The sequence below is a fragment of the Pyrus communis genome, chromosome 15 (genome assembly GCF_041283825.1).
Source record: "Pyrus communis isolate YQ-2024b chromosome 15, ASM4128382v1, whole genome shotgun sequence".
In the NCBI taxonomy this organism is placed as follows: Eukaryota; Viridiplantae; Streptophyta; class Magnoliopsida; order Rosales; family Rosaceae; genus Pyrus; species Pyrus communis.
The window spans coordinates 41916140-41932271 of NC_142579.1; the positions used below are offsets into that span (position 1 = coordinate 41916140).

The window sequence follows — 16132 nt, forward strand, 5'->3', positions numbered from 1 at the left end:
ATGTTATTTTATTTCATAATATCGTCTTTAAAAAAAATCTCATGAAGAAAAGAACAGGAAGAAATTCTTAAAAAAAAAGTGAGTGAAATAGAAAGGAAAATGATCCAACAAAAGGTATATGGTATCACCCACTTATCATTCCCTTTACAGGCGACAAAATGGTTTTCTTATAACATGGTTGTAAGTTGGGGGTGTCATGGTGCGGTTTAATTAAGGCACATGGGCCTTTTCAATTGCAAAAAAAATGTATATTGCTTCTAATTAACAAAATCAAAAGTAGGTTTGAGTTTATTTAAAAGGAAAACTAAAGAAAATGATTTGAAAATTTTGAGTTTTAATGATAAGGACAAAATAAAGGGTAAAGTGAATAGTACCAAGATTGATTTTTTTTGTGTAAAAATGTAGTTTTTTGTTAAAATGAATCGTACCACGGACTTTTCATTAAAACTTCTTTATTTAAATTGGCTAAAACAGTATGTTATTTTTTCGCACTCGAATTTAGATGTTCTTTCTATAGTTTAAATTAATTTTGTATATATTATTGTTTGTATAGAAAAAAATGGAGAGAGTTTGGCGCCATCTCCCGGGAAGCTTGGCTGGTATTTTTGGCACCTTAATTAATTTGGAATTGCTCAGGCTACCTTCTATTATATTTAAGTTGAATGATCCCGAAATGGAAGACAGATAAGAGATTCTAACTATGTAGTCAATATTTCTCTGGCATGAATTCTAGGGTCAAATTTGGTGTACTTGTCGTTTTCGTCATAGAGGGTTTTATATTGTGTCCAATTCCAAAGCGCGTGAGCAGTTCTAAAGATATTTTCATCAAAATTGGTTTGAGTTATTTTAAAAGTATTTTTAAATAATTTCCTAATTGAATGAAAAGATAGACAAATGAAACGATGCCTTCGTCTTATGAATATTCCTATCCATAACAAAGCTGATTTAATATGTTCCTAATTGTGATTTTAAATAGTGTTAAGCTAACTACCCAATATACAACAAGTAGGAGTGTGGACCTTGTACGTAATGATGAGACGGTGGAGAAAGACCAATATCATGGCCTTTGGCCATGAGCATCCCCAGGCACCTCCCTCCCATCCCAAAACCTGAGAAGCTGTACGGTACTTTTGACTCGTATATATCCTTCCTGCATGCATGCATGCATTTTATTAAAAAGTCGAATTCAGTGAGTTGTAAGCTGTAACTTTTAATCGCGTACAGTACATGTTTTAACTTAATTTTAACAAGAAATTAATTGAATGAGGTGAATTTGATCCATTCATACGTACGTCAAACCTTGACGGATTGAATTTGTGAGGATCGAGAATCACTGAAAGAGAGAATGATGAGAAAGAGAGAGAGAGAGTAAATGAAACAAACATATTTAATTTGTTCAGAGCTCAAACCTTCCATCTCGCAGCAAGTATTGGAAACCATGGCATCGATGGAAGCCAACCTTAGGGATTCTTACCACCTAATTGACACACACCACTCATTTTGTTCAATCAATTATACGAAGTATGTCAAGAAACAATCGTTTTTAATACTTGCAACTTGCAAGTCTTCAAGAACGATCGAGCATATATGACCATCTGATCAATTGCCATCAGTCTCCACACTACTGAGAGAAGTCCGCAAGTGTAATCTCGACCTTGTAGACGATAGTAAGTTGATAAAAGAACAAAAAAAATCTTCAAGAAAGTTGTTTCTAGGTTTGTCAAATAACACAAATGTCAAAAGTAAAGCGATATTGTAGGTTATAGTACATAAGAAGCATACGGCATGTCGGTAATGCTCTCCACTGTAAGAAATGACTTCGAAGAAGTTTTTCTCGCCAAGTTGTTCTTTCCTTTTCAATCAAACAAAACAAGTAGCATATTATTCACTAATACAACTATAAAAAATTAAGGGTAAATATCAATTTATTACCTTCAAGTTTTGTGGTTTTCAACATTGGTACATGAAGTTTTTTTCGTCCCAGAGTCATACGTGTTAATTTTGAGACAGTCTTATACATCCGTTAGTTTAGCTATTAAGTCACCCGTTAACTGATGACGTGGCACATATGTAGGCAATCACTGGGGTGCCACGTGTCATTAAAGGGTCCAAATGGAAATTAAAAATTCAAAAATTAAAAAATAAAAATAAAAAACTAAAAACCTAAAACCTACCCGTTTTCTACCTCCTCCCATCCCTTCTTTTCTCTGCAACCCCTAGCCCCCCCCACCCCCCGCCCCCGCACCCTCTCCTTCCCTTCTCTCTTCTGCAACCCGCACTTGCACCCTTTCCATCCCTTCTCTCTTCTACAACCTGCACCACCCTCCTTTCTCTCCTCCATCCTCTTCTGCAATCCGTCCATCGAGGCAACACTGACAAGTCTCCCTCCCGCCGCCGTGACCTCAGTTCCCCCTTCTTCTCAAGTAGTTGTTATCTGGGTTCTCTTTTTCTTTCCCCAATTCTAGAAGTGGTTCTATTTGTTCCTAATCAAATATTTGAAATTCTCAACTGGGTTTGGTTTTCGATCTCCTATCTCAGTGCAGAGGGGGAAGGCAGATGAGGAGGGTGTGGTGGAGAAATTGAGAGAGTTTGAGGAAGGTCAAGGAGGAGCAAGCGGTGGTGAAGTTAGGGACATTGGAAAGAGGGTTGGATCTAAGGAGGTGAGGAGAGGGCGGCACTTGGATCCAGGAGAGGTCTATGGAGGAAACCCTTGTACCATTGCAGAAAATACCAAAAAAGGAACATGGGTTTTGGTTGGGGAAGAGAGAAGGGAGGGAGAGGGTGTGGGGGATGAGGAAGGGAAAGGGTGCGCCGGGGTGGGGGGTGGGGGTAAGTGTTGCAGGGTAAAGAAGGGATGTGGGGAGGTAGAAGACGGGTAGGTTTTAGGGGCTATTTTTTATTTTAATTTTTTGAATTTTTAATTTCCACGTGGACTCCTTAATGACACTTGACACCCATTCATTGTTCACATAGGTGCCACATCATCAGTTAACGGAAGACTTAACAGCCAGACTAACGGATGTATGAGACTGTCTAAAATTAACATTTTAGGTATGACTCTGGGACGAAAAAAACTTCATGTACCAAATGTTGAAAACCACGAAACTTAAGAGTAGTAAACTGATATTTACCCAAAAATTATTAAGAGAAAGTGAAGCTTGAACTCTGACTTAGCACAAGAGTGTGAAGTACTTCCGGGTTCTCGTCTAAGAATTTGACCATCGATCCATGTCATTGTGCTGGCTGTTCTATCTGACCTGCAATGATCATGGTTAATATATTATCTTTGATCTCTTCATCTGCTAACCCCGCGCAGTAGTGTGCACCTGCTAACCTTTTTATCCTTTCACTCATTGCATCCTCAATTATTCTCATGATTTTCTTTCTGGCCTGAACCATACAGTTTGAGCCTGTGAAGTTTTGAAAATTTAGGCCTGCAAGCCCATAAAGATGAATAAAATGTTGAAATATCTAAGATCGATCATATCTCTAAAATAAAAAAGAGTTGAAATATTATAATCTCATTTTAACTAATATCGAGACCTGTTGTGAGAAAATTCCATACCTAATGGATTATGCAAGTGGGACAATACTAGTTTTGTTGGAAGTGCGCCATTGGCCCGTCTTTCTGATAATTTCGACATGGTATCAGAGCCTGGGAGTGGGCCCATATTGCCATGTGGTGGGTCCCCTTAGCCCTGGGCTATGATGGTGGGTCTCTTGGCCTCGCGTGTAGGGTTCCACATCGATCGTATATCTGGGAAAATAAGAATTTAAATATTCTAACCTCACATTTAACGGATTGTGCCGGTAGTAATTACCAAATTGAGAATAATATCAATGTTCTTAGAAATAGGCATTTGGTCTGTTTTTTGATAATTTTGACATACAAAGCCCATTTATGAGACATGTTGGGCCTTTTTATATAGGATCCGAAGGCGGAATAGTGTTTTACCTGAAGTCCTTTGTAAAATCTAGTTCGTATCCGCTTTCCGCACTTATCAACATCTTGCACATAGCTCTGCAAGTTATCTGCTCCAAAAATGAAATATACAAAACACCATACAAATAGGTCACAAAAACTAACCACCCAAAATCTGTTTTGAAATGCTCTCTGAATATATTAAAGCACTTTTAGATAACCAAAATTTCAATGATTTTTCAAGAAACAATTTAAACTTTTATTATAAAATTTGACATGCATTTTAAGAAAGGCGGTCGTGATTTGTGAACATTAGTTATTTCCTAGGAAGTATTTTTAAATAAGAACCGATAGTGACATCAGTTCTTCATTATGTCAAAGGAGTTTATGAGTTGATTTTAATATTATACATTTTATCCTATTTTTAGTATATTTTGATAATTATTTTGGTGAGATTTTAATACTTTAATTTATATTTCTAATGTAGGACATGCGAAACTCTTATGAGCAAAAAGTGAACCAACAAATGAATTTTTAAGTATATTCCAATTGAAAGACATTCACAAGTCATTCAACTTGTTCCTGTCAAAGTTTTATATTTTTATGACGAGCAGTTGCTTAGCTCAGCAATAGATTTCATGCATCTCTTGCTGAATCTCCCCAAGTCATTGTTTAAGACTGCCTTTGCTGAAGCCTGACTACGTGCTCGAAACGAAAACCCTCGTCTCTCCAAAGATGTTGGTCCTAAAGCAATTTCCTGCCTGCACTCACATAAGTTACGGTGCTGCAGCAGAATATAAGAATCTGATGCTGACAATTTAACAAAATTGAATATAATATATATTAAGTGGTTTCACTTATATTTATATTTACACTGAAATATTTTGTGATAAAATTCCACGCCTACCGTACAAGTGACAAGTTACAAATTGGAGAACACTATTAGGGCAGTTGGTGGTGGACTGTTGGCCTGTCTGTTTGACAGAAAAAATTATAAAGGTAGATCATGAAACCAAAGAGAGGTACTAACGGAGACGGCGAAGACGAACAAACTCGTAAAACCCCTTTCCACGGTTAATGGCAGCCATGAAGTTCAGGGTTTCTCCAATGAATGGTCACTAGTATAAAAACATATTTGCGCGACGGATCAAATTTCGTTGCGCAAAGTATGTTTGCGCAACGCAAAACACAAAACGTGGCGCAAACTACCTTTGCGCGACAAAGGCTCGCATCGCGCAAAACAGCTTTGCGCGACGTAGGTGCTACTATCGCGCAAAGTTGTTTTGAGTAGTTCACTGACTTGATATATCTTGGTTTGAGTAGTTCACTGACTTGATTATTTGATAAATCAGATATGAAAAGGCACCTAATACTACTACCATTGCGTAACAATCAAAAGAGGAGTAATGTTATTCATACCATGTTTTTATACCACATTTATATATCAAGTGACATTTGATGTGAACAGCCACATCATTTGAAAAATTTGCAAAACTCAAAGAAAGGAAGGAGAAAGATTCCTCGTATATCACAATCATCATTTAATTAATTAGTTTTTCTTAATTATTAGTTTATTAAATAATGAACTAAATTTAAAAATCTAATTAATTCAAATGATATGGCTGTCCACATCAAATGCCACTTAAAATGATATGAAAATATGGTACAAAAACATAGTATGAATAACAACATCCCCAAAAGAATAATAAGCTTCATGTGGCAAACGGAAGGCATGTAATTCTTCTGCTACCGAGTTGTTCTCTGCAGATTTTGAGTAACTTGGTGGGTGGAATGATCAGAAAAATTTATAAAGAATTGAAATCTTGAATTTATATTAGTTAGACATCAACGGATGAGGAAAATTGATTTCTAATGAATACTTGCATGCACTGAGTGTTATTGGAAGTCTACCCTCTCAGCGCATCAACAATGGGGCAAAATGGCGAAATTTGGGATTGGAAATTTGAACTTGGGACTTATTTAATAGCATTTTCAACTATTTGGTGGATTTGGGTCTTAGACGGTCTTGAAGGAGTTACTATATCACTTGATTTCTTGAACAGTGAACTTTTTTAACAAAAATCAATGTCTCCAACCATTATGAACAGTAATAGACGTGGCAGTTACTAAATTGAAAGGGACATGCGTTGCTGTATTACTGCTAGGGATCGGACCATATTGGTCAATTATATTGTCTAATAATTCAAATTTTAATCAGTTACAATTAGTGATTCCTTTGACATTACTTGTTTTCATTTCTTTAACTCTTTTCACCTACCTTCTCCTAACTCCTTAGACCTTCCATAGAAACCAAATCTAGTATAAATTTTTCTTAGGCTTTTTAGCTAAAATGGTCTCTGAGATTTGCATAACACATCACTTTGGTCCCTGAGATTTCAAATCAATAGAAGTGGTCCCTGAGAGTGTCTACCATCTATCATTTTGGTCATTTCGTTAAAAATTCCATTAAGTGTCCAGGAGCTCTTAGCTGGAAGTTTGGGCAATCTTCAAAGCTTCGTAACTCAATCGTTTCTTAACAAAATTCGACCCATAATATATCAAAATGAAGATAGGAAAGTGTAGAATAAGATTAAGCCTAATAGTTGCCGGAGATGGTCGGAAAATAGCCTCAAAGTTGACTGGTCCGAGGAAAAATTGGAAAACTTGTTGGAAAATGGGTAAACTTTAAACGTTCATAACTTCTTCAATACTCAACAAAATCAGTGATTCAAAACGAAAATCATACTTCTCGACGAGACGAAGAGAATGATACCTTTTTCAACGTCTAACTCGCCATGGTTTTGCCCAAAAAGGGCTCGAAAATGGCTGTCTTGGTCTCAAGTTAGCCACTCGTGCCATTTTTTGGCCAAATCACAGCGAGTTAGCCATAAAAAAAAAAAGGTACCAGTCTCTTCTTCTCATCGAGAAGTATGATTTTCGTTTTTGAATCACTTGATTTCGTTGAGTATTGAAGAAATTATGAACGCTTAAAGTTTACTCAGTTTCCGGCCAGTTTTTCAGTTTTCCCTCGGACCAGTCAACTTTGAGGCTATATTATGACCATCTCCGGCAACTATTGGGCTTCTAAATAGGTATAATCTTATTCTATAGTTTTCTATCTTCATTTTGATATATTATGGGTTAAATTTGGTTAAGAAACGATTGAGTTACGAAGCTTTGAAAATTGCCCAAACTTCCTGCCAAGAGCTCTAGAACACTTAACGGAATTTTTAACGGAATGACCAAAATGATGGATGTTGGATAATCTCATGGACCACTTTTATTGATTTGAAATTTCAGGGACCAAAATAATGTGTTATGAAAATTTCAGATACTATTTTGGCTAAAACGCCTTTTTCTTAAGATTATGTTGTTTTTCTACACCTCCTTTTGAATTTAGCATGACCTAAAGATTTTGTTTTGGAAAAAAACATGACCTAAAGATTGTGTTTGTGGGACGAGGTAGATCCACATACCACCGACGTAAAGACTTTGTTTCCTTAGCCGCACCAACACGGTGGACCCTAATGGCAGGCACAGACACAGAGTCATTTGATGCAAACAGTCAATCCTAGGACTCACATGTTTTTTCTGCTAACGTTGATGGTCGCTTCTGTGTTTTGTGTTTGAATAATTTACATTGTGCAACATAAAACTTAAACGTCTACTTCATATTTCTTTTGGCCCAAAGATGTTGTAGTAGTGTTTAAATATAAGTTGTAGTTCTTAAATTTAAGTTGTTGTAGTTTTTAATTTTAAATAATAAATTATGTTGAGCCTTATGACTCTTTGGCCCTTGATTGGAGATGATTTTTTGTCACAAGGCTATATTTGACCCTATGGTCATTTGGCCCTCAGTTGGAAATGGTAAAAAATGTGACTCTGCACTGTTCATTAAAATATTAATTTCTTAAATGACCAAAGAGTTAAAACGAACCTTCTAATTCTCCTTCGATTGAAGATAGCCTAATACTCCTCTTAAATTTCAGCCCCATCCAATGCGTCTGATTAGACAAACACGTGGTCTGTTCGTTTTTACAAATGAATTCCTCCTCATAATGGCCTCAAAGGAAGTATTCACAATTAGATGGCCAAGAAGATGACGAATAAGATGTTTCTTTCACAGTCCATGACTTTTGAGGACCCAAAACTTTTGAGCTTTGGAGGAGGACCAATCATCTGCCACAGAAAAGGTCCAATCATCTTATTTAAATAGCTTTGGAGTCCAGCTTCCCAACCGCACAAGGTACAATCATCTGCCACAGAATAGCTTCGAGCTTTAGAGGAGGACCACTCTAAGAGGACCTTTGCACTAAAACGCCATCTTGATGCTGGCACTAAAACGCGAACATTGTCCTGCCATCAAAAGCTCCAAGTGGGTGCTTATGTAAAAGAAATTGTTATTAGCATTTCAAAATTTTCGTTCTACACTCCTAACTTTCTATATTTGGAAAGAAAAAAACATTTGTAAGGAATGTAGAATAAGACTTTTGAAGTGCCAATAACACTTCCCTATTTAAATAGCGACAAAATATCTATTCATAGCCCCACCATACCTTGTACGGAAAGGCACAAACTTGATGTATCTAGAGTCTTTGCCAAGGACTCGAACTTTGCTAGAACGTAAGAGCATTTTTAGTGAGGGGTTCTATATGAGGTTGGAAAAATGGTGGATATAGCCTATTTTAGAGCTCCAAAGAATCTTTAGGGCTTTATAAAAGAATCTTTTCTAATGAAGAGTTATATCTTTCGGGCTCTTTATGGGGCTATATATATTTATTTATGTGGTAATTTGATAAAACGATGATTTTTTTTAATTTTTTTGTGTTAGCTTTTCTTAAGTTAATTTTTAGACGTGCTATCTTAATTTAAATTTTTTTTTTTTTTTTTTTTATGAACCCTTCAACCTAAAATGTTCAAATTGTGACAAAATTAGATTTCATCACTAATGAATCATTCGTTGGATTATATTCTCTTATCTCAATCTCATCTGTTGAAAGAAACAAATCCCCGCATCGCCCTTTGAAATAATTTGATTTTCATGTATAACACAACAATTTACCTAACACCAATTGGTAAATTTACTTCATACAATTTTGAAAAAAAAAAAATATTTGAAAATTTCATCCATCAATGCCCATGAACGTTAAATCAATTTGAAATTTTAATTCTTATGAAATTTAGAACAATCATTAATTAGCCAAATTGCAAGAAAAAAGAACTAAAAATTATAATAAAATGAGAGTATAAGTGTATTCGCAAGTGGAGGGAGAGTGATAGAATTTTGCTCATATGGGTTGCTACTTTTTTTGTGGGACTCACTGTTTTTTAGGGCTAGATGTAGCCTGATTTTATGCTACCCAAGAAAGGAAGATGTTAGCCCCAGTGGTGGATGTAGCCTCATTTTTCGGCTCATTGAGAATAAAATTTCCCGCTAAGGTTGGAAATATGGTAGCCTCATGGAGGATAAAGTTTCCATTGGGGATGCTCTAATGACCGTGAATATTTGATTTGTATGAGATTTCAAATTAATTTCATCTGGTATTTAAATTTGGCAATCAATTTTGTTGTTGTTGTAGTGTTTAAATTTAGAAGGATAAAAATATAAGGTTATGTTGACAACCATACAAGGGCCACATGAATATGTTACACTTAGTTGTGTGATTAATTAGTTGATTAAATAACTAACTACTTATGTATTATTTAACTTATCATAATAAACAGACTCATGTTTCCTTCATACGGTTATCAAATGTATATTGTCACTAAAACCCTCTTTAATAATTGACCACATTCATACAACTAATTAGAAGCAATGACAGATGGCCAAATATATTTTAGATTGCTCACATAAATGATAATCCGAAGCTAACAATCATACTGTTTTTTTTCCTTTTTGGTGAAAAGGCAAACCAATAACCTAAGAAAATGACAATGAGACCTGATTTTTAATTTGTGAACGGAAAAAGAAAAGAAAACTCAGTCCTTTCTAATGACCGACAAAACCAAATTGATGTACTTGGTTCTAGATTTTGATAAGTGATCTGCGACCAGCTCGGCGTACCGACGAAATAGATCATCCATGATATCTTTTCCGAAATGAGATTCGATTATCGACTCAACCACAGCTCTTATGGTCTTGGCCACTCGCTGCCCACTGGCTACAACAGATATCTCTGCACCACCATCCCAATCAATTTCAAAGGCTTCAAGGCGGTCCACCGTAAATGATCCTTCATTTTCTAACTCCAATTTCAGTTCCTCTTCACTTGGGGCATAGTATGGAGCGTTGAAGGAATCAACCGTTTCCTCTTCAATGAGGCCCTATACCATTGCATATACAAAATGTTACTAGGCAATAAATTAAGCTCGTGTTTGCATCCACTAAAAACTCATATGCTTATGAAACATAAGAAAACTATTTGGATACATAGAACTGATGACAATTTATTTATATACTATTTATTATGTGTCGGCTTATTATGTGTGAGTCTGACCTATATTAAAAAGTGTGACTAATTGTTATGTCCAAATAGCATTACTTACGGAAAAATAAAGAAAAAAAGGGGTTCTTCACAAATTAGTCTATAAAGCTCCATTCATAATAAAATCAAACACTTGAATATCATTTTAAAGAAGAAGAAAAAGGGTAAACTCAATTGTACATTACACACTCAACTAGTATTGTGCCCAACGTTAAAAGTTGATAGGTCGGAAGTTTTTCTTCTATGGGATCTTGAAGTATTGTTTCTCAACAACGGTAAAAGTTGTTAGGAAAAACAGTTGAACTACTAAGAAAATTATTCTTACGAGAGATGAAGAGAACTACCAGAAACTTAAAACTAAATATTGCATATTTATCTATGTTGGTACCTCTAAAACCATGCTCATTAATGCATGAGCTAGGAGTTCCCACTGGTAGCAGCTCTCTTGAGTTGATGGGTCTGAGGACGACCTGCCCATGAGTGACAATACCATTCGTCCTCCACCAACTATTTCTTCAGCTCGGGACTTGAGAAATAATGAAAAGTCCTTGTGAAATTGAAGTGAATATGCATCCAAAACGCATTGGGGGCTGGTCTTAGAAATGTAAATCTTTCCTTTGTTCAACGCTCTGCCACCTGCCTGGCAATCCAGGCCAGGAGGGACCTGAGAGAGCCAATGAAGACTAGAAGAGGAGTGCACGAAATGCAGACACTTGGCCGGAAACAATCTACCGTAAAACGAGCCCGGCACAGCGGAGATAAAGAAAGACTCGAATCTGTCACCTTTTTCTTTCTTCAGTTGGTTGTAGAATGCCGGGAGTGACATAAAAATGGTGTTGAAGTCGTTGCTAAAGAGGTCGTTTAGAAACACTCTAAACTCTCTGGATGACGATGAGCTGCTATGTGTGGCATGTATGGCATCAATTATATCAGATATAACTAGGAAGGCGTTTGGTCCAGATGAGCAACCCAAATCGGCTATTCCCATGCTCCCAATTGGTGCTATATTTGAGCACAACAATTTTTGTACAGCTTCATCAATGATTGACTTTGCTATAGATAATATTTTTCCCTACAAAACATAAATAATTATATTAACTAAAGGAGATCTATGCAATAATAATAAAATAATAAAAGATATATAGTTAACTAAAGACAATATTAATGAGTTAATTTTGGTCCTGATTTGTAGTTGGACTCGATTAATATCCTCCGTACATATTATCCTCGTGCATTCTTGTTGTTAAAATAAAAAAATTAATTTGTACCTGAACTTTAGAGTTTTGAGCATAACTAGTCTCGCCATTCCCTTGGTTCATGTGAAGTATTTGCAGCACCTCCATCTCAGTCTCCCCTTACTCAAGTCAGCCCCGTCTTCTTCACAGATGCTGTCACGCAAAGCCTATGAAACCTTGAAATGATGCTGGTGTGGTCTGGATATATAGACCCCATGTCGGACCACGCGGGAGCACTGCAACCACACATATCGTAATTGATTACTGCGTACCATGTTGTGTGCCATGTGTCACGTGCAGGACCACATACATACAGAAAGGACCACCTATAAAAAGCAGAGAAGAGGGGACCTCTAGGAGAAGCCGTTTATAATGTAACCCTTACTGCGTACTATGTTGTGTACAATGTGTCACGTGCAGGACCACATACATGCATTATAAGTTGGCCAATTTTTTTTTCGTGATCCTTGTGATGACACGACATTTTCAATGTGATCCTTGCGATGAAAAAGATTTTTAATTAAACTCTTGTGATGAGCCTTATTAGCAATTGAGGTCTAAATTCAAACTTTTGTTAGTCTTCCGTTAAATAAACTCACATGACTATTACAATGAGGGTCAAATTCGTCATTTCAATTCAAATTACATCCTATTTCATGGACATCTAGTATGAGTTAGGGTTTAACGGAATTAGATTTCATAGAAGAAAGCTTGAATGTAAAGAGTGAAACTAAACTTGTAAAATCACATCAATGGCTAGGAGAAGAGGTGAAGTGAAGCAGCGTATAATTTCTTAGATATGATTTAATTTCGTTTGGAAATCATAATACTTCTAATAAACTATTGTTTTTTTCAATGCCAACACATCTTTGATCACGAGTTAGAGTCTTAGTCTTAGTTGAATTTTCATTCTTGTATCAATTTGTACCAGTCTGAATGCATATATGCATTTCAATTTTGTCTTTAATTGGTAGTGTGGTTTGATGGATGCTGTAGTTGGCCAGTACACAACCTTTCATTTTTTTCTTAATCTTCTTTGAATTTAAATTATTTAAGTTTCTTACTCTCTTGAAGTTCCTATGAAGAGGGCGAACGTGAAAATTGAATTTTCTGCACTGCCTTTCACCCATTGTCTTCAATTTTGCAATGCCTTTCACTCGTCTAAATGCATAAACTGCAATGTTGTTCACCTGTTGTCTTTAATTCTTTAAGTTATTCTTGTAAATTATCTCTCATTTCCACTTGTTTCAATTTGCTTTGTGCACTGGAATCAGATGCCAACTTTTTAACTCACAAGAAAAAAAAGTGTTTGCCATAATTAACCCATAAAGAACAAGCGTATACCTAAGTCATATTAGATGTCCATGAAATAGGATGTAATTTGGATTGAAATGACGTATTTGACCATTATGTGATAGTCACGTGAGTTTATTTAACAAAAGACTAATGAAAGTTTGGATCTCAATTGCTAACAGGGCTCACCACGGGAGTTTAAATAACAATTTTTTCATCACAAGAGTGACATTGAAAGTGGTGTGTCACCACAGGAACAACAAAAAAAATTTGGCCTTATAAGTTTATAACATAACCCTGAAATGACCTAAGGCCAAAAGACAAAATCCTACTTTTCTACATGGCTAATGCTTGAGGGACCAAACTTCTAAATTAAATTTTGTAAATCAAATTATGTGGATATTGATGATTAGATTATTAAGTGTGTTGATTAACGTTTTTTTTATTGGTAACACATTATTTGATGGGCTTTTTTTATCAACACCCCATTTTTTTTAATTCTTATTGAACTACCTCTTCTACCCTTATTTAAATTTGAAAGAAAAAAAAAAAGAAAAAAATAAACCCAGCACCCACAAATGCCTATAATTCTTTCTATTACTATGGTACGTATAAGAGAGTAAAGCTATGCATTTAGTTTGACAATTAACCATTATTTGTAATCAGGAAATTTTATTTACACCCAATAATTCTCTTTTCACACCTAACGTGAAAATTTTGTCCAGCAAACTTACCTTTTTACCCTCAAATACAAAATTGACAAACTTAAAAAATAAAAAATAAAAAAATAAAAAAGAAGAAGAACACAAACGCATAAACCAACCCAACCACCTACAATGCCAGTAATCGGACTTGATCCCGATTGTCGTTACAAAAATTGTCGTCACCGACCTCCTCTTTATCTCATCAATGTTCAATTCTTCATCTCTATGGGGCTAGATTTTGGTCCGACTACAATTTCCTTAAAACTTTTTTTTTTAAAATTTTAAAGAGGAAAACAACGAGTGGCAAGACACTGTTATTCACCATTTTCAGGGCTTGAGAAGACTCACAGAGGCATTTCAGCCCCCTCTGACCATAAGTCTGGCTTCCACACCAGTATCGGATTTCAAACCCAAGGCCTCCACACATTTTTTGTAGTTTCCTTAAAACTTAATGGACCAATTAAAAAATAAATAAAAAAACTAGCAAATTGCAGCTCAAAAGACCGGTGTGATCTTGCAATTCGTGGAATAAGGATGCAGTCCCAAACGTGGACAAGTTAAAAAGCTATATATGCTTTCAAGGATGAAAAAGCTGGAAGTCATTTGAAATTGGGTGAAGAAGGAATTGATGAGAGACCAAAATTTGAGAGAGAGAGAGAGATATATATATATATATATATATATATATATATATATCAACGTTAGAAGCCCTATATTTCTCTGACGAACCCAACTTAGCTCAGGCAACATGATCCCCCGATTTCGTCGAAGGTCACAACCCTCCTCCATTATCATTTTACCGTTCTTGTCCACCCTCCGTTAATCCCTCTTTTTTATTTCCGGCAACCCACCCCAGGGCATAATTAGAATATAAAATTAAAAAAAAAAATTAATGGGTGTAGAAATAAGTTAACTGGGTCTAAATAAAATCTCCCTTTGTAATTTGACTTGCCTAATTCTTTTTTTCCCGAAATGTATGTTAGCTCCGGTTTTTTCTCCATCCTTATGAATTGGATGAGTTTTTCAATAATATATACTATTTTCTTCAATAATAAAAACAAACTCAACAATCAACATAGAGAAGCAGCAATTTAACTAATTAAACAAAGAACAATGAAGCTTGGGTTTTTGAATTTTATTTTTCTTCAACGTTAGACTTCCAATCCCTAATTGTAAATACGAGAATCTCTGTCAAGGGTCAATCAATACAATGTATAAATCAAACAATAAACTCAGTTATTGCTCCACATAATATTCAACATGCTTAATTAAAAGTTACAAGAAAAAAGTCAATGCTGATTTTTAAATGAGTGGAAACAGGAATCCAAAAAAATCAACGATTTCGGTGCCCATAATTTTTTATTCATGCACGCATGTATTCTCCCAGCATCAGGGAGCATATACACATTCGAAAAACGTGCTTAAATTCTTTTCAATTTGCATGTTAATCACCTAATTTAAACGTGTTGGTCTTCCACATATATCTGATAAATGCCAAATATTCGAAACACTTGCTTAAATCCTTTGCAATTTAAACGTGTTGGTCTATATCCACATTTATCAAATGTTCCCACCAAATATAACGTTGGAGAGTTGGAAACGCGACTCCACCAATTGATTACATAGACTTATAATGCAACAATAATTTGAGATATCATATTTGTTAGACGATATTTATACTACTTTTTTAATGGAAGTATACCTACCAATCGATACCTTCAAGTATGTTTTACATCTATTAGAGCGGCGATACAAATATAGTTTACTCAATGTAATCTCCTCTTAACATTTTGTAAAGCAAAATTCAAAAATAAAACTATTTGGACACAAAAAATTACCAATAAAACTATTCAGTCTTTTAACACTATTATTTGAAATCTTGTTTTCAGATAGACAAACTTTCTTGCGGATGCTATATTGCTATTACAAGTTTTGTTGATGTTTTCAAAATTGTCATATTTAGGATCATTCCTTACCATCGAAAATTTAGAATGCTTTCGTCTTTGATTGTATTGAACTCGGTTGTACTGGAGTTTTCTCTTCATGTATATATTTTCTTGAGAGAAAAAAAGTCGTGATCTACAAGCTGTCACCAAGAGAACTTAACAATCGCAATAGGTGGCCAAACGGAAACCCAGAGCCTAGCTAATGTTCATATTAGTTGGTATCTGTGTAATCCACGATTCCAAGCAGGGGACCAGGTCCATGCAGGTTGTTGGGAGTACGAACAATATTCTAAATATCATGTTTTAAAATTTTCACCACCGTGCAATTGCCATCTAATGACGCATGCAAAAGTTTCGACCTTGAATTATTTGATGAGAAAAGGATGACAGATTTCAGAGAGTTGGAAAAGATAGGCAAGTGCAAACCGTATATAATTTAATAATCTCAGCAAATACAACGCTTCAAAGAATGTCCTTAATGTGTCAACTTCAAGTCTTCAAATTTGAGAATCGGGAATCCATTACTGTACATATGAATGGAGAATAT

The 16132-nt window shown here is 35.4% G+C and overlaps 2 protein-coding genes and 1 long non-coding RNA gene across 3 annotated transcripts in view; 1 reads left to right on the forward strand and 2 right to left on the reverse strand.

Annotated features, from left to right (window-relative positions):
* Positions 1–887: 887 nt before the first annotated feature.
* Positions 888–1335, reverse strand: LOC148691031 (uncharacterized). The gene is made up of 2 exons (XR_015956435.1): positions 1293–1335; positions 888–1146 (listed from the first exon to the last, which is right to left on the reverse strand). It is a non-coding gene; the product is annotated as an uncharacterized LOC148691031 (long non-coding RNA).
* Positions 1336–9745: 8410 nt separating this feature from the next.
* Positions 9746–11821, reverse strand: LOC137714616 (putative jasmonic acid carboxyl methyltransferase 2). The gene is made up of 3 exons (XM_068453786.2): positions 11676–11821; positions 10796–11479; positions 9746–10246 (listed from the first exon to the last, which is right to left on the reverse strand). Exons 1-3 carry the CDS (start codon positions 11748–11750, stop codon positions 9902–9904), a joined length of 1104 nt encoding a protein of 367 aa, XP_068309887.1. The 5' UTR covers positions 11751–11821; the 3' UTR covers positions 9746–9901.
* Positions 11822–15161: 3340 nt separating this feature from the next.
* The window catches only part of LOC137717083 (heavy metal-associated isoprenylated plant protein 2), a 29605-nt gene continuing 28634 nt past the window's right edge, over positions 15162–16132 (forward strand). The window contains exon 1 of the mRNA XM_068456396.2: positions 15162–15828. The gene's annotated coding sequence lies outside the window, so the exon portion shown is untranslated. The remainder of the gene's footprint in view (positions 15829–16132) is intronic.